The following is a 19,393-nucleotide window of genomic DNA, read 5'->3' on the forward strand; positions in this document are numbered from 1 at the left end:
TGTAAATGTCATAATTTTGCATTTAAATGTTGTGCTTTCCATATCACTTTGAAATAAATCAAACTTTCTGTTTAAATATATCAAATGTTAAAACTGAATCTTAATTTTTATCAACATAAAAATAAGAAGATATGGTATGATTGCCAATGAGATAACTCACCACCAGAGACCAAATGACAAAGAAGTTAAACATGGTCTCTGTACACAACTTTTCTAGACTCAGGACAGGTTGAAGCTTGACATTCTTAAGAAGACACTTGTTTATTTTTGTATTTTTGTATTGTTGGGTTGCTGTCGTCTTTGCTAGCCAAGGATTATGATCCCACCCGCTCCTCTTCACCTCATGGATCACAAGATCTGACTTAATCTGCCAAGGGTGAAGAGGAGTGGGTCGGATTATAATCCTTGGCTAGTGAAGATGGGTTGCTGTCCCATTGTGTATTTCCCACATCTTGTTTCATTCATAATAAAAATTGTATAATAGACCATTTATACTGTTGGAAAATCATTAGAACTTTGGTAAGTTAAGCTGAGTAGTGTATAAACAAGGAATTATTTGAATCTGGAATAATTTTGATTTCTGGATAATTGATGAGAAATGTGTGATGAACAAAAACCCTATTTAGGAGGCTTAGGTAGGTTGGTCAGCTCACACTGAAATATCAGTGAAAGTAAAATTAACATTCTCTTTAGTTTGGTTAGTTTTCATAATACATTTCTTATCAATTTGACAGAATTCAAAATTATTCCAGATTCAAATAATTCCTTGTTTATAGATGACGTGTGTTTATATCAGATATAAGTCACGATTTTCCAATAATATTAAGACTCATCTATTACTCAACCATTAGTAACAGAATAATAAGATGCTGGATTTCCATGCCCCATTTTATCATGATCCTGATTACAACATCTACATGATACAACTGGAGTTTCTTAATGGTAATTTGAATTAAATATTTATAGGAATGCCTTACATCTAAATTCAAATTCTTCCATGATGGTAATTAAGACCTTCAATTAACCAAATGTTTTTTTTTTATGACCATCTGACACAAACTTACAGATAATTTTTATTACTTTTTGTTGATTTTTTGGCTCCAAAAACCAAAAGGATAACATAAAACTGCCTAAGTGGAAGAAATCCAGTTCATTAGAAAACTATAATTATCGAAGCACATGTTTACACTGACACATTTATGTAACAAAATGCATCTGTAAATAAATAATTATCATAGACTTGTAATTATCTCCTGTAATATTTAATGTAAATTTGATAAATGTTTATTAACACTACACAGATGCACAAGTAAATAGAGTTATCTCCCATTTAAAGATAAATATATACTGTTATCAAACCGTAAGTTTGAATTTAAATTTCTGATCGTAACTTCTACAAATTTATATAGAAATAAGAAGATTTGGTATGATTGCCAATGAGACAGCTACTGTAGATTTGTGGAGCTCCAGTTTTTGTGCATTTTGTGGGAAAAATTTAAGATAAACTACATTTTTCAAATTTTATGGTCTGCACTATTAGCCACTCATCAATTGCCTCTGACTAGTTAACTTTATTCAGACTAGTAGCATTAGCAAATATTTGTTTAAAAACATAAGAAAATTGTCGGAATATTGGTCTTCGGACTAGTAGTTGGAAAAGATTTTGGTGCAGATTAAGTTCTGTAGGTGTGTATGCAGACTATGGGAAATCCACAATGTCAAATATCCATAAATATACAATTTATCCTCAATCTTAAAAAAAGTGTACCTATGTAAATAAAATAATCATAGAATGTATCAGAGAATAAACGTGGATGTATGAATAAGAAAGTGCTATATGATAAAAGTCAATGAGGCAGCAACCCAACAGCACTTATCAAAAATAAATCCAAATTTCAGACGAATGAAAATTACAGCAATTGTTAATTGTGGTAAGGTTAATTTAGTTTCCTCAGCCTGCTTGTAAATCTTTTAAACCTTAAACATGTGATTGTTTAAATTGTCATATCAAATCTACATGTACTGGTAACCAAAATACCTGTGCATTTTCTATCTTGATATATTCATAAAACAGCTGCAAGGAAACAGGTTTAGTCTGTATCAGTCTGAAAATAAACAAATAATTACAATAATACCAAGTAATTACTCATAACAATTGAATAAATTGTGTATTACAAAATATGCATTTTTATTTGAAACAAGAATGTGTCCATAGTACACGGATACCCCACTTGCATATAATTTTCTATGTTCAGTGGACCGTGAAATTGGGGTCAAAACTCTAATTTGGCATTTAAATTAGAAAGATCATATCATAGGGAACATGTGTACTAAGTTTCAAGTTGATTGGACTTCAACTTCATCAAAAACTACGAACGGACACACAGACCGAAAAACATAATGCCTAATGCCCCTAGGTGGGGTATAAAAAGAGGGGAAAGATACCAAAGGGAGAATCGAAACTCATTAAAGTCAAGAGAGATTGACAAATTCATGGCAAAAAAACAAAAACGATGAAAAAGAATATCCAAATAACAGTATACAAAACATTACATAAAAAACTTGTGCAATAAAAACCATACAAAAAACTAGGGTCTATCTCAGGTGCTCTGGTCATTCTAGTGGTTGTTAAACCATGCAAATAAGGTAAAAGGCAATGGACATATGGCAGAGTGAAATTTCACACTATAAGGCATTTGTGAAAAAGATATTGATTACTCAACTCTTTTAGCTTCTGAAATATATAAAATTAAATGCTGTTATCAATGCCTTGGTATTGCAGCATTGCAGTCTTGCATTTTTGTCGCAAGACAAGACAATAAAATGGGAATTACTAATTTGTACAAATTCTAAATATCAGATTGAGGGTAAATTAATTGCATATTCATTAAATCTGTGATGTTCTTGTGCCATAATAAGAGCAAAGTTTCATATATAATATTTACTAAAAAATCGGCTAAATAAATATTTTCTGTTTCAGCTACTATAGGTAAGTGGTTGAAATGTTGTGCCTGAATAACTTAAATAAAACAGAATAATTTTGACAACGTTTGATATAAAGACTCACTTCATACCCTTTTAGATGGTAACAAGCAGGTTAAAATTCAAAAGACTTTATATAGATCCTGATGAGAAGTTAGGTTCTGAATGGAAATATTCAACTTTAACAGTCATCCATGAAAAAACATATCTCCTTGATTTACATATACTAGAAAAGAAGGGATATGGGTCATCCATCCATGACACAAAATCAGTGTATGCAAAGCAAAAAAAAAAAAGAAAAAAGAGGCAGAAGAACAGTGCTTTTAATGCTGTTCTTCATCTCAAAGTCACTGTGAGGCCTTCAACATGAAGCAAAAACTTTCATCTCAATGCAAGTTTAAGACGTAGCCTGACAATATTACATTAAATCAAGTTGAATCAATGTTTGTACTTTTCTAAATATTTTATACCTCTTATCTTCGGACTACTTACTATAAAAGTGACAAATGCATTCTTACAAATGAAATCTGTGATACAACAATATACCCAGCAATGACTAGGTTGCATGCTTGATACCCATAATCCAAAGATTTGCTACTGGTGATTATGGCATATACAAAAACAACTCTCCTTGTATTTCTACATCCATATTGGAAATCAATTTGTTTCAAATTAGAATCATCTTGTTAAATCTTTTACTGCGATCACTTGATATGCCTTGAAACAATAACATTTTTCAAAAGAAAATTAGGACATGAAAGATCTCTTCTTTTGACCAAGGATCCAATTAAATTCTGTGTTGAAGAATTATGAATTTCTGGAAAAGTCAATAAATGGGAAATTTATTCCTGAAGATTAATCTAATATGTCAGGATTTAAAGAAATTGTTATCTAAATGTGTATTGTCTAATTTGAATATAAATCTAACTTAGCAATGATAAAGGTTAATAGTACTCATGGAAATGTTATGACAAAAAGGGAGATAATCAGTAAACATCAATGAGGCAGCAAGTAAACAAGTAAAAAAAGTATGAGACCATGATCCAACAACATCAAGTTACAATGAGACAGTAACTGAACAACAAAACAAAAATTCTGAGATTGTAACCAAATAATAATTCTGAGGCATTATTACCAAACAACAAATCACAAATTCTGTGACAGTAAGATAACAACAAAAGTTGCAATGAAACAGTAATCAAACAATAAAAACCAAAATTCTGAGACAGTAATTAAACAAAAAAACAAAACTTATAGGTGCATTAGTTGAGTAGTAATCTTTTTGGGTTTGTAGTAAAAGACAGTTTGTGTCCAGCAATAGGTGAAAGAATGGTCATTTTTGTATAGTGGCTTAGGGACATGCAAGTTAAAGAATAATCTTGAAGAATAATAATATACATAAACATATATAAATATAAAAATTCGTAAGGGTTACGCGGAACCCAGTGTCTCGCCTTCTTTTGCTGTTAATCGCAGGCTCAACAAAAATGAGGAAAAAAATTAATAAAAATATTCCTCTCTATACTATCTTTTGATTGTAAGTAACTTCTGTCCAAGTTTGGTAAAAATCCAGGACAGTTTATGAATCTAATAAATGTTTTAAAAACTTAAACTGCAGACTGTATGTAATGTTTACTGGAAGAAAAACTAAGTCCATTTATAAGTAAAATACGGAAAAAATGGAACAAAATTTTAACAAAATTTCCTTCTAGATACTAGCTTTTAATCATAAACAAGCTTCTGTCTAAGTTTGGTACAAATCCAAGATAGCTTAAGAAAGTAGTTAAAATTTTAAAAACTTTAATCACAGAGTGAATGTAATGTTAACTGGCAGAAAAACTAAGTCAAAAATTAATCCAAAAGTAAAATACTGAAAAAATGATTATTTTTTTTTTCATAATTTACTTCTGGATACTATTTTATGATCATAAACAAGCTTCTTTCCAAGTTTGGTAGAAATCCAGGATAGTTTAAGAAAATTATTAAAATTTTAAAAACTTTAACCACAGAGTGAATGTAATGTTAACTGGCAGAAAAACTAAGTCCATTTATAAGTAAAATACGGAAAAAATGGAATTTTTTTTTTACAAAATTTACTTCTGGATACTATCTTATGATCATAAACAAGCTTCTGTCCAAGTTTGGAAGAAATCCAGCATAGTTTAAGAAAGTTATTAAAATTTCAAAAACTTTAACCACAGAGTGAATATTTGTGGACGCCACCGACGACAGAATGTAGGTTCGCTATTTCTCGCTTTTTCGACAAAAGTCGAAGGCTCGATAATACTATATGTGTATATATAAATGTTTAACATACAAGTGTAATAAAGAGCTGTCGCTTTTTCAACAGATAAAGTTCAATAACTCCTCAATGTCATATCAGAAATTTATAAAAATAAACTGCTTCGCTGAGCGCAGCTGGATACACCCGCAGAGGTCCAACCCTGAACAGTTGGGGCAAAAATGGACACAATATTCAAGTTTGATATAGGTCTGAATTTGGATTGTTATTAAATATTTGACATATTATAGGTTTCTGAATAAATGTAGTCAAAGAACTTGAAATTGGTTATATGAATTGAATTTATATTCAATAAAAGATTTCTTGCTGTTGTGCAATACACTGTGCTGTTGCGCAATACGTAGTAATTCTGTTGTCAGACTATAAACAAATAAAGGGAGGTTATCTTAATAGATATAAACCAGGCACGAAAGTTTAACAAAAACTGCTCAAAGCACTTTAAAGGTATTGTCAAAAAACTGTAAAATCCCCCTTTTTTTTATGAATAAAACCCCATAACTCGGAAACACAGTATCTAAAATTTATAAAAATCAAAAGGCAGCTTACATCAATACATATAAACAATTCACCAAAGTTTCATGAGAACTGCTGAAAGCATTTTATAGTTATTGTCCGAAAACTGGTAAATCCCCCTTTTTTTAATGAATAAAACCCAATAACTCGGAAACGTAGAATTTAAAATTTATAAAAATCAAAAGGGAGCTTACATCAATAGATATAAACAATTCGCCAAGGTTTCATGAGAACTGCTGAAAGCATTCTTGAGTTATTGTCCGAAAACTGGAAAATCCCCCTTTTTTTAATGAATAAAAGCCCATAACTTGAAAACGTAAAATCTAAAATTTATAAAAATCGAAAGGGAGCTTATGTCAATAGATAAAAACAATTGACCAAAGTATCTTGCAAATTGGAGAAAGCATTTTTTAGTTATTGTCCGAAAACTGGAAACCCCCCTTTTTTTAATGAATAAAAGCCCATTTCTCTGAAATGTAAAATCTAAAATTTATGAAAAACGAAAGGGAGCTTTTGTCAATAGATATATACAATTCACCAAAGTTTTATGCAAATTGGGTAAAGCGTTTTTGAGTAAATGTCCAATATGTTGACGACGGACGGACAGAGGACCGGACGGACAGACGGACAGACAGAGGGACGAACAGACGGTCAATGGTATACAATAATACGTCCCGTAAACGAGCGTATAAAAAACTAAATAAAGCTTATTTTAATATATACCAAAGTTTCATGAAAACTGCTCAAAGCATTTTTGAGTTATTGTCCGAAAACTAGAAAATCACCACTTTTTATACGACAGCAAAAAAATTTTTGTGGTCGTATATTGGTATGACGTTGGCGTCGTCGTCGTCCAGCGTCGTCGTCGTCCGGCGTCGTCCGGCGTCGTCCGAAGACACTTGGTTTTCGCACTCTAACTTTAGTTTAAGTGAATGGATCTTTATGAAATTTTACCACAAGGTTCAATACCACAAAAGGAAGGTTGGGATTGATTTTGGGGGTTATGGTAATAACAGTAAAGGAATTAGGGGCCAAAAAGGGGCCAAAAATAAGCATTTTTGTAACTTCCAGACATAACTTGTGTGTTAGTGTATGGATCTCTCTGACATTGTACCACAAGGATCCATATCACTAAAGGAATGCTGGGATTGATTTTGGGGGTAATTGCCTCCAAAGTTTAGGAATTAGGGGCCAAAAAAGGGGCAAAAAACAAGCATTTTTCTAGTTTCATGACAATAACTTGTGTGTAAGTGTATGGATCTTTCTGAAATTGTACTACAAGGTTCCATATCACAAAGGGAAAGCTGGGTTTGAGTTTGGGGGTAATTGCCCTAAACGTTTAGGAATTTGGGGCCAAAAAGGGGCCAAAAAACACATTTTTTTCTAGTTTCCAGACAATAACTTGTGTTCAAGTGTATGGATCTCTCTGAAATTGTACTGCAAGGTACCATACCACAAAGGGAAGGCTGGGATTGAGTTTGGGGGTGATGAATCATAATGGGGGTTCAAAAAATTTTGGGGGGGGGATTTATTTTTTTTTCCTTTTTTTCTTTTTTTCCTTTTTTGTTTCTTTTAAAATTTTCCATTTTAAGTTGGTTATTTCTGATTTATATTTAAAATCAAATAATAATGATATGGTAGGAGATACACACCAAACAGGATGTGTAAATTATTATATAATAAGTATTGTGCAATAGCAAGAAATTTTCAATTGCACAGTATTGCACAATAGCAAGAAATCTTCAATTGCACAATATTGCGCAATAGCAAGAAATCTTCAATTGCACAGTATTGCGCAATAGCAAGAAATATCCAATAGCACAATATTACGCAATAGCAAGAAATTGTCAATTGTACAGTATTGCGCAATAGCAAGAAATATTTAATAGCACAGGATTGTGCAAAAGAAGATACTTCCTATAAATTGCTTATTTCTTGACCAATTTCAATGGGGTGTTATTCTTGATTTCATGGGGTTCTTTAATATGCTGAATCTAACCGTGTATTTAGTTTTTGGATTTTGGGCCCCGTTTTTAAATTGGTCCACATTGAGGTCCAAAGGGTCCAAAATTAAACTTTGTTTGATTTCATCAAAAATTGAATTATTGGGGTTCTTTGATATGCCGAATCTAACTGTGTATTTAGATTCTTAAATTTTGGTTCCGTTTTCAAATTGGTCTACATTAAGGTCCAAAGGGTCCAAAATTAAACTTAGTTTGATTTTAACAAAAATTGAATTCTTAGGGTTCTTTGATATGCTGAATCTAAACATGTATTTAGATTTTTGATTATGGGCCCAGTTTTCAAGTTGGTCCAAATCGGGGTCCAAAATTAAACTTTGTTTGATTTCAACAAAAATTGAATATATGGGGTTCTTTGATATGCTGAATCTAACCATGTATTTAGATTTTTGATTTTTGGGCCCCGTTATCAACTTTGTCCACATTGAGGTAAAAAGGGTCCAAAATTAAACTTTGTTTGATTTCATCAAAAATTGAATTATTGGGGTTCTTTGATATGCCGAATCTAACTGTGTATTTAGATTCTTAATTTTTGGTTCCGTTTTCAAATTGGTCTACATTAAGGTCCAAAGGGTCCAAAATTAAACTTAGTTTGATTTTAACAAAAATTGAATTCTTAGGGTTCTTTGATATGCTGAATCTAAACATGTATTTAGATTTTTGATTATGGGCCCAGTTTTCAAGTTGGTCCAAATCGGGGTCCAAAATTAAACTTTGTTTGATTTCAACAAAAATTGAATATATGGGGTTCTTTGATATGCTGAATCTAACCATGTATTTAGATTTTTGATTTTTGGGCCCCGTTATCAACTTTGTCCACATTGAGGTCAAAAGGGTCCAAAATTAAACTTTGTTTGATTTCATCAAAAATTGAATTCTTGGGGTTCTTTGATATGCTGAATCTAACCATGTATTTAGATTTTGGATATTGGACCATAATAGGTGAATGTCCAATTTAAAATTTTTAAGTTCTTAGACCACATTCAATCTGTGTTAGAAACATATGCTGTGTCAAATATTTAATCACAATCCAAATCCAAAGCTGTATCAAGCTTGAATGTTGTGTCCATACTTCCCCCAACTGTTCAGGGTTCGACCTCTGCGGTCGTATCAAGCTGCGCCCTGCGGAGCATTTTATTTATGAATAAAATCCCATAACTCAGAAATGTAAAATTTAAAATTTATATAAATCAAAGGGAGCTTACGTCAATAGATATAAACAATTCACCAAAGTTTCATGAAAATTGGTTAAAGGGTTTTTTCTGTAAACAGGCATATAAAAATTGAGTTTAAACTTAATTCAGTTTTGATCAAGATCTATTTCTGGCATAATTATTAAAAGATATCATCTAGAAATAAAACTCTCCAAAATGTTTCTTTCCCAAGGGACATTTCCAAAGGTTCTTTGGTAAAGATTGGGTGTATAATCCTAAAGATATTATCTAAACACAAAAATTTGCCAAAGTTTCAGTCTATGAATTGCTGCTGCTTCAACATCAACTGGGTCTTTTTCAAAGTTAACTCATTGGCTCTGTGACCTTGACTGAGTGTCTGATTCAAAATTCAAAAGAGTCTTGTTCTTTCCAAGGGGAACATATTTATGTTAGATGGTATGAAATATTGTTTTAAGGTCACTTTTGGTTATATAGCTCCTCAAATAGCATTTAATGTTTGGTTTTGAGCATTCATAATGTATTTAAATTCATAAAAAAACACTTAAGATGGACAAAATTTAAAGTCTTATTCTTATTATGGACATAAATTTAAACAAGAGTGCACATGCTGAAATGTCTCGCCTGTTTTGCTGACCATTGATTTTATGTTGAAAGTCTTAAAGATAAAGGTTTTACTACAACTATCACATAAACTTACCATTCTTAAAGATCCATGACAATGAGGTCAAGGTCAGATAAAAACTGTCACACAGACATGTACACCTTACAATTATTCCATACACCAAATATAGTTGACCCATTGCGTATGGTAATCGAAAAACAGACCAAAACACAAAAACTTGATGTTAACCAATGAACCATGGAAATGAGGTCAAGGTCAGATGATACTAGCTAGACAAACATGTACACCTTACAATCATTCCATACACCAATTATAGTTGACCTATTGCTATTAGTATTTGAAAAACAGACCAAAACACAAAAACATAACATTGACCAATGAACCGTGAAAATGAGGTCAAGTTCAGATGACACCAGCAAGACAGACATGTACACCTTACAATAATTCCATACACCAAATATAGTTGACCTATTGCTTACAGTACTTGAAAAATAGACCAAAACACAAAAACTTAACTTGACGGACATGTAGACGTTGCAAGGAAAAATTACTCATAATAAGTGAGAAATTCACATGACAAAAAAACTGTAATTTTTTTTCAAGCAGTCTTTGAACCATGAAAATGAGGTCAAGGACAATTGGCATATAAGAGACGGAAACATAAGGTATCTGAATACAAGGTATGAAGCATCCAAGTCTTCTACCTTCTGAAATATAAAGCTTTATACAAATAGTTTAGGCCGCCGCCACCGGGTAGTAATACCTATGTCTTGAATACTGCGACTTTCCTCACAGGCGAGACAAAAATACGACCATGAAATCAAATCCCCCTTACAGATCCCATTCTATCATTGCTACTCTAACCTTGACCTTTGAACTAAAGTCCACAAAGCCAATAAAAGTGTTCTTCATCCCATTGGGATTATCAAGCCAAGATTGATATAGAGATTGTTTATAAATCAAAAGAAAGATCCTGGACAGAATACTTCCTATTAGTTAGACTTCGAAGCAACTCAGGTAAAATTTTCATTTAATCATCTTCATAAGGATTTCAGCCATAGCTCTGTCACCTTTCAAGATATGGATAAAAGTCTTTAATGTTTATAAAAAAATGGAAACTGAAAAGTTGACACCAACGCTTTCAATCTGTAATTACCTTTCAGAAAGAGTCTATTAAAAAGTCTTAAAATCTCCCCTTTGTATAACATTTTTTTCCAAATAATTCCATCATAATTAAAACTGTACCTTTGAAACAAAGTCCTGGCTTTCTGTACTCCCTTGGTTAGGTACATCCACTGTAGGTAATATTCTTTGAGTGGTAATGCCACCTGTCTACAGCTGCATATACCTTTCTGCATTTAAAAAAAATACGATAATTTGCTGAATAACATCTTTATATTCACTCTATAACTAAATATGCAAAATCTGCTTGCATTGGTCTATTGCAATATGGATTGTAAGTGGTCATTGTAGAAGTCAAAACCTCATTAATGCGAATTCTCAATAAATCAGGACAATTCCAACTTGTTATCTTGATGAAGATGATAATTATTTTGTTCTTACTAGTAAAGGTTGCAGTCTTGTAATTGACTGCTCATATAGGCTTACATGCAAAACCGCTGATCTTTGAAAATAAAAAAAATAAAAAATGCTACATAGAAAAAAATTTTCATGTTCATATCATGTATGTACTAATGTGAAATTGTGATTTAATCGAACAAAAAGTGGGTCACGCCACGAAGAATAAAAAGTTACGTAACCCTGAAATCAAAACAATTTTTTTCTACTTTCTGTTTGCTGTTTTTACTAGGCCGCACCACTTCCAGTAAACATGATATCCTTCCACTTTCTTAAATTGATATCCCCAAAAAGATGCAAGATTTTTTTTAAATCTATATATATGTTTCAATTCAGCATAAACTTTTAATCAAACAGAAAAAATTGAGTCCAGAAAAAAATTCAGAAAAAAATGGACTATTTTATTTCCCTCCATGTTTTGACATGCACCGGAAACTGGAGTTGTAATACAAGACTGGTACCTAAACAAAAATGATTATCTAAGCAAACCTTCACCTTGGCAAATTATAAACACAAACTGAACCTACCCTTTTCCATATATTCACAACCTAAAAAACTTCATATTTATTTTTTGCCTAATATAAATCCAGTAACTAAAGGGGTCAATTTTCAAAGATATTTTCTAAATATTTTAAATCTAAGTATGAAAATTTTGATTATGGGTGGATGCCAGAGGCAGATTAAGAGGGTTTTTCAGGGGGCCCAGGCCCCTCCTTTTGTGGGAAAAATTTTGTTGATTATATAGGGAATCACTGAAGCATGACTGGAGAGGGCCCCTCTTAGGCAGTCAGTGCCCCCCCCCCCCCCTATGAAAATTCTAGATCTGCCACTGGATGCTTAATATTCAGTGGCAAAATTTCCAGCACACTGAGGACAGTAGCAATGTATTGAATAATACATCTGTTCTACAGCCAAGTAGGATAATTGGCAGAATGATGATTAATCCATCAGTAGAATCAAATTAGCCTCCTGTCACAGTCCTGTGTGACTTTACATAGAAAGGGGGAAAGGTTCACATTCTTGTACAATTTTTGAATTTTGTTACAATGGATAATCATTCATAAAAATAAAGATAATATTCAAACCTCAAAAGATAACATATTCATCCTGAATTAACCTTAGCCTTATGTATGTACAATGAATACAGACACTCTTGAGAGTTGGGTTATTCCAAATTAATCCAAGAAATGAGTGCAGGATGACATTTCACCCTAGTATGTTATTTCCAAGTTAATCCAAGAACATAGTCTGCAAGGAGACATTTCACCTTATCCATACACATCAGGCTTTTTCCAAACTAACCAGTCTTTCTCTTCTTTCTTACTTTGTGGAGACAGAGCAAATTCTATTTCTGAAGTGCTTAATTTGACTCTGCTATGAATTAAAAATATAATCGCCATAATTAGGAGGGGGGTGGGGGGATAACCTTAAGTTTAAGCAGATTTTGTTCTTTCCACCTGTACACTGAAAGTAAACCTCATATTTTGTAATATTATTGAATACTGTAAATTCAGAAATTATTGCAAGGTTTTTATTAATGCGAATAATGTGATTGGGTGAGTATCGCAATAATAAGAACTCACATTCTGATATCAGATACATATATTTAATGCAGAAATTCCTGAAATCACAATAACTAATCTTCCATTTTTGTCCATTCTTCAAAAATCGCAATAATAAATGCATGCAATAATTTCTGAATTTACAGTACATTATCTAAAATAAATTCATTTTTTGTTTTTTTTAATTTTTGTAATGAAATAGACAAATTGATTTGGGGGGTTGGAAACTTCTTTTACCCATTCTGTGTCCAGTACTATCATGAATAGGTGGAAGTGACAAAAAATCCACATCAGCTGTAGAGAATGCTATAAGTAGTTCTAACATTGATGCAATTCACACATACCTCAAATAGTTCCTCCGTTTTTTCGGTCTGACATGTAACACAGAAATCCAATAACAGCCTCCATATCTCCAAACTTTCCTGCAAAAATAAAAAAAGTAAAAAAAAATCAAAGCACTGACCTCCTGTTCTCTCATTATCTATTAAAAAAAAGAGACTGCATTAACAAAATTTTAGGCACAATTGTCATACTCAAAGTCAGAAATCAACCAATCAAAAGAATGGATTTAGCTTTCTGAGCCCACATTTTGTACTCCAAGTACTGAGTAAAGTTTTATGACTCAAAGGCTTAGAGTTCAACTAATTTTATTCTTAACGTAGTCATCACTAAAAATTCAAGATTATTTTGAGGAAATATAAAAAAATTCAACTTTTTATGACAGCAACAAAAAATAAAAACGTATAATATATAACCACAGTTGGTAATAATTCTTTAGCAGCACAAATGAAATGCCAATTAGAATACAAATCAAGCTGAGCGTGGAGCAACATGGAAATCCTAAAATTGAACAACTGATTGTGGAAACCCAATACACCTTGGCAATTAACTATGCTAAAACTGGCTTAAGCTAAGTAGGACTGTTTTAATTGACTAAAACATATGTCTATACCCTTCATCTATAGAATATATAGAAGTCCCTCCGGCAGAACAAACAATTCCGATATGGGAAAGGTATTGTCACGGTAAATAAGAATATATATGGTAATGGGTGGGGATCTTAACTCCTTTCTATTTAAAAAAAATATGATATGAGGGGATGTTGCATGACACCCCCTATTACAAAATATATGTTGTAGTAAAAAGTAAAATCACAAAAATAATGAATTCCGAGGAAAATTCAAAAAGGAAAGTCCCCAATCAAATGGCAAAATAAAAAAAAAAAACCCAAACACATCAAACAAATGGATAACAACTGTCATATTCCTGACTTGGTACAGGCATTTTCTTATTTAGAAAATGGTGGATTGAACCTGAATGTCTTTTCATGGCATCAGTAAAATGTGAAAATGTGGTCAGGATCAGATGAACTCTAGCTGCTAGATGGACATATAATTGTTTACATCTTTGTCTGTTAATTAACATTGTCTCATTTTACAATTATACAACATCTTCTTATTTTATATGTATATCCTGCCAAAGATTCAACAGACCTATGATATTTTATCTAAAACTTACTGTACTTCCAATGCTTGAGGAAAAAATTTAACCACTAAATCCGAAAAATTGATCTACGAACCATGAAAACTAAGTTAAGGTATAATGAACATTGTCAGACACACATGTACCAATTACAATGATTCTATATGCAGACAGAGATAAAAATAAGATTGCACGAGTTGAGTGCTAAGCATACCCCCACTCATAATTCAATTTATCGGAAAACAGGAAATAGGTTTCTGACAAATCGAAAAAGTGTTTACATGTTACAACTCATCATTATCAAGATGCTGAATTAATATAAAGACATTCTGTTCACTAGCAGCTACATCTGAGAAAAGTGTAAGGAAATTGTTTCATTTCGTACAACATACTGAAACCTTCAAAGTATTGGCAACAGGAAGTATGTGTCTGACAGATCAAACAAGTGATCAATTGACTAATCATTGTCAAGCTACTTCCCAAATATGAAGTGATTCTTTTCAATAGTACGGTACCTGAGAAAAGTGTGACAGAAATATTTGTTGGAAATCGAATGGACTGCTCAGTGACTGCTATATAGCCCCACTCCTAGAGATGGGGTATCATGCAGCATACTTATTATATGTATAACACGAGAAGCTGACCATGTCACACTGGGTCAGGCAAATAAGGTATATTACAATGATTCTAGAGCTAAAGACAGAGCAACATGAACTGCACCAAAAACCAGGGGTGATGTCAGGTGCTCCTGCAGGGTGAGCAGATTCTACTTCACATGTGGCACCTGTCCTGTTGCTCATGTTAGTAAAACTTCGATGATAAGTCTTATTCGGTGATGTCACATAAGAGGAAAAGAGGACAGGAGTGTGGTTATAACAATTGGAACATATGCTTCATCATCAGTGAAATGGAAAAAAAAACAAAGTTTGAATTGTTCATTTTCATACTCAACAGATTTATTCAATTAATAAAGTTATTCAATCATTAAAGTTACTAGTATATTTAATCATTAGTGCATATTTGCCCAGTTGGAACAAAAGTGAAATTACTCACAAAGTCATACTAATTCAATTCCAAAACTTCAGCACCAAATTCTGATATTAAAACTAGAGCTTATTCTTTAAAATCCAGAGTACTGCACTTTAAAATGTTTAGCTTTGGCAGAAGGTGATCTGTATTCTGGAGTGGCACATCCTATATAAAACTGTCCTGGTCCAGACAAAGCAAGAGAATATGGAAACATCATTCCTACATCATTGTCCTAATGTATGTTATAATAAAACCATTACAATTCAGTATATGTAGTGTATGATTGAAACAGTCAGCCACAACAATATTATCTGCTGGGGTTGTTACGATGCCCCTAGGTGCAAATGGACGGTACTGAAAGTTGACATCAGGATGACCAGTGTATATTTGTACAATGTTTCCTGCCTGCCCCAGCACTACCACTCTACCTCTGAAAGGTTATCATAGAGATCTACCACCCAGATGTTACCATTACTATTACTGGTTATCCTCCTAGGAAGTGAAAATAATGGTTTATTGTTACTGTCATGTTCATATCCTCTTACACAATTCCCTGTCTCATCCATGATTATCACTACGCTTCTTCTTGTAGCCGTGAATATTGTTTCTAGTTTTTTAGTAGCTATGATGATTATCCGATCACCTGAAATATGTATTCCATGAGTCCTCAGTGGCGCTTCATTGTACATAGTATCTGTTATTTGTCCAGAGCTTCAGGTTTGTTTCATCATCAACTGATATCAAAATATTATTTGAAGAAGTTACTGCCATGTCATGAAGAGAAATATTAAACTGTGAAATGAACTGAATAGGATGTGTATTCATGTTTAGATTTTTCACAACTTTAGCTAAATAGTCTAATATACACAATGAATCTTCATGCGAGGATAAAACTGTAGTAATAAGTTTAAAATCTGTGGAAAAATGCCTAAGTAATCTAATATGAGGTGTGGTTTGTTCCATGCATTTATAATCTTTGATATCAACAATTTTATGGCTGGTGGCATTATTGAACTGTGTTTGGACCACATCCCTAAATCTAGTACACATCAATAATGAGCATTTCAAGCATTTCCAATGGATTTTGTTCCCTCCCTCACACAACCTGATTCTTACTGGAATCTGGGCCTCGTGTATTGAGTTTGCCATTTTTACTAGAAGGTATACACAAATTGTTTTCATTCAAATTGTATTTGGGACAAATTTGATCTGGTAATCATTTGAAAAATAATAGATTGGAAGTCACAAGTGACATGTAAGTTATATGTCAATCTATATATATTCAGTATGCAACCACTAAAGTAAACAATAGCTGATTATTGAAAATACATATCAACTGATTAAATCACATGATATCAAATAAAATAGATAGGGACTATTCAAAGGAATAGCTGTATGGTATTGATATAAAGCACATCTCTAGAAGTCTCTATAATGCTGTAAGGAAGATTTTACCCCAGAACTTGTGCAAGTGTTAACAATATCTCATTATTTGCAGCTGGTCACACAATTTGCATTTTACCTACTGCTATTTTACCATTTGTTAGATTATCAAAATATATCTTAAAACAGATTGATGAAGGTGACCTCTTTTATCAGATTATTAATAATTTACTCTGTTATTGGACTTAATAATGTGCATAACAAAAGCATCCACTCTGCCAATACAAAATTGCCTTTTCTCAAAATCCTGCTGTATGAATTTTCTTTTAAATTGATTTGTTATTGCCACTAAAATTTCCACATAGTTTTGAGTGTTCTTTTTAAACATCCACTGACAAATTAAATCACTGCTAATTAAACAAAGTTAAAGATATTAAGACAAATGAAGTACCACAGTAAAGAAGTGATAACGTGATAACCAAAAAGAATAACCAAATGAGTTCATGTTTTCAAGGACCATATTTTGAGGAAAACTGGAGAAAAAGTTACACATTCTTATTTTGAAATTAGCATTTCCAGCATAAGAGATACTAAATATTTGTTTTTTCAACATGCAAAGCCTTTTCCAGAAATAGACTATTGTTCCATTCGTAAGCAATAGCAATAGATAACAAAACCCAACACTTAGCGAATTCTTGGTAAATTCTTTAATTATTTAACATCCAGAGTACTGCAATTGATAAAGTTTAGCTTTGTCAGAATCTGTAGTAGCACAACCTATAAATAAATGTCCTTGTACTGACAGAGCAAGGGAATATGGGAATCTTATTCCTACATCATCAGTCCGAATGTATATAAAGATCTGTCCAGCACAGCTTAATATATGAAGTATATGATTATCACAGTCAGCCACAACAATATTATTTGCTGGTGTTGTTACTATGCCTGAAGGTCTAAACGGTTTCTCAGGAAAGTTAACATCAGGATAACCATTGTATATTTGTAGGATGTTTCCTGCCTGTCCCATCACTACAACTCTACCTCTGTATGAACTATCTAACACATCAACTACACAGATGTTACCATTACTAGTACTGCTTAGCCTGTAAGGAAATGTAAACAATGGTTTTTTGTTATTATCCAGTTCATATTGCTTTACACAAACCCCTTTCTCATCAATCACTATCACCATCTGCCGCCCTGTACCCATGAAAAGCGTTCCTGTTGTAACTGCTCCTACGACAACTTTCTGATCCCTGGTAACATGAATACCACAAGTCCACAGTGGTGCTACATTGTATTTAGAACCTAATAATAGTCTAGTACTTTCATTCAGCAGTTTCAGTCTTGGATAGCCAATTACTGATAACAAAATATTGCTAGATGAAGTAACTGCCATGTCATACATAGGAATTTTGAATTGTGAAATGACCTGAATATTGTCTTTAGTCAGTTTTACTTGTTGCAAAACTTTAGCTGAAAAGTCTACTATCCATACTGAATCATCAGGAGAAGATATAACCGTACTAATAAATTTAACATTTGAGGAAAATGATTTAAAAACTTTAATCTCCGGTTTCTCAGTTGATCCAGATTTTAATGAATTTACTTTTCCAGGTACAATGTTTGTCAAGGTTAATTTGCTCAATTTCATCTGACTCTCTCTAAGAGTTTCCAGAATCTTGTTCATTTCACTTTCATATTCCTCCTCATTCACAGTATCATGTCCTCGGTGGGCTCTGGATAAACACTTCCCACAGATTAATTGGTCACAATCCTTACAGTAAAAACAGCAAATCTGTGTGGTATGTACAAGGCATTTATAATCTCTGAAAGAAACATTTCCTAAAGTATCACCACTTCTCAATTCTTTAATAAATACGATTTTATGTCTGACACCATTCTTAAACATAGGATTGACCATATCCATACATCTTGTACACATCAATAATGAGCATTTCGAGCATTTCCATTGACTTTTTGTTCCTCCCTCACATATCTCGTATCCTACAGAAATAGGGGCCTTATGTGTTGACTTTGAGAAACTCATACTGATGAGAAAATAAATGTAAGTTGATTTTTATAAAATTCAATTGTTCATTCACACAAGCTTGATATCTTTTTACAAAACTGATTACCCATAAGTAAAGTAGGACAAAGTTATATGTACATAATGATTAAGACACCTTTGTTTATTTATTTACAATGACTTTCTGATTATACTTTATTGATACACAAAACATACTGCTGAATTATATCTTCTAGATAAAAGGAAATATCAAATTATTTGTGTTGAAAAAACTGCTTGCTGAGCGCAGCTAGATACGCCCTCAGAGGTCCAACCCTGACCAGTTGGGGCAAAAATGGACACAATATTCAAGCTTGATTCAGGTCTGAATTTGGATTGTAATTAAATATTTGACATATTATAGGTTTCTGAATAAATGTAGTCAAAGATCTTGAAATTGGTTATATGAATTGAATTTATATTCAATTAAAGATTTCTTGCTGTTGTGCAATACTTAGTAAATCTGTTGTCAGACTATAAACAAATAAAGTTCAATTAATTCTCAATGTCATATCAGAAATTTATGAAAACAAAAAGGGAGCTTACATCAATAGATATAAACAATTCACCAAAGTTTCATGAGAATTGGTGACAGCATTTTTGAGTTTTTGTCCGAAAACTGGAAAATCCCCCCTTTTTTTTATGAATAAGTCCCTGTAACTCGGAAACGTAAAAT

General features: G+C 32.5%; 1 protein-coding gene across 1 annotated transcript in view; it reads right to left on the reverse strand.

The window, feature by feature from the left end:
- LOC127709402 (U3 small nucleolar RNA-associated protein 6 homolog) overlaps window positions 1–19,393 on the reverse strand; it is a 225,244-nt gene that overhangs the window by 9,001 nt on the left and 196,850 nt on the right. Inside the window, exons 17-19 of the mRNA XM_052214923.1 lie at window positions 13,100–13,177; window positions 10,861–10,967; window positions 2,039–2,105 (exon numbers count right to left, since the gene is read on the reverse strand). Coding sequence (XP_052070883.1) covers window positions 2,039–2,105; window positions 10,861–10,967; window positions 13,100–13,177 — 252 coding nt within the window. The remainder of the gene's footprint in view (window positions 1–2,038; window positions 2,106–10,860; window positions 10,968–13,099; window positions 13,178–19,393) is intronic.

This window comes from Mytilus californianus, unplaced genomic scaffold (genome assembly GCF_021869535.1).
Source record: "Mytilus californianus isolate M0D057914Y unplaced genomic scaffold, xbMytCali1.0.p SCAF_7, whole genome shotgun sequence".
Taxonomy (NCBI): Eukaryota; Metazoa; Mollusca; class Bivalvia; order Mytilida; family Mytilidae; genus Mytilus; species Mytilus californianus.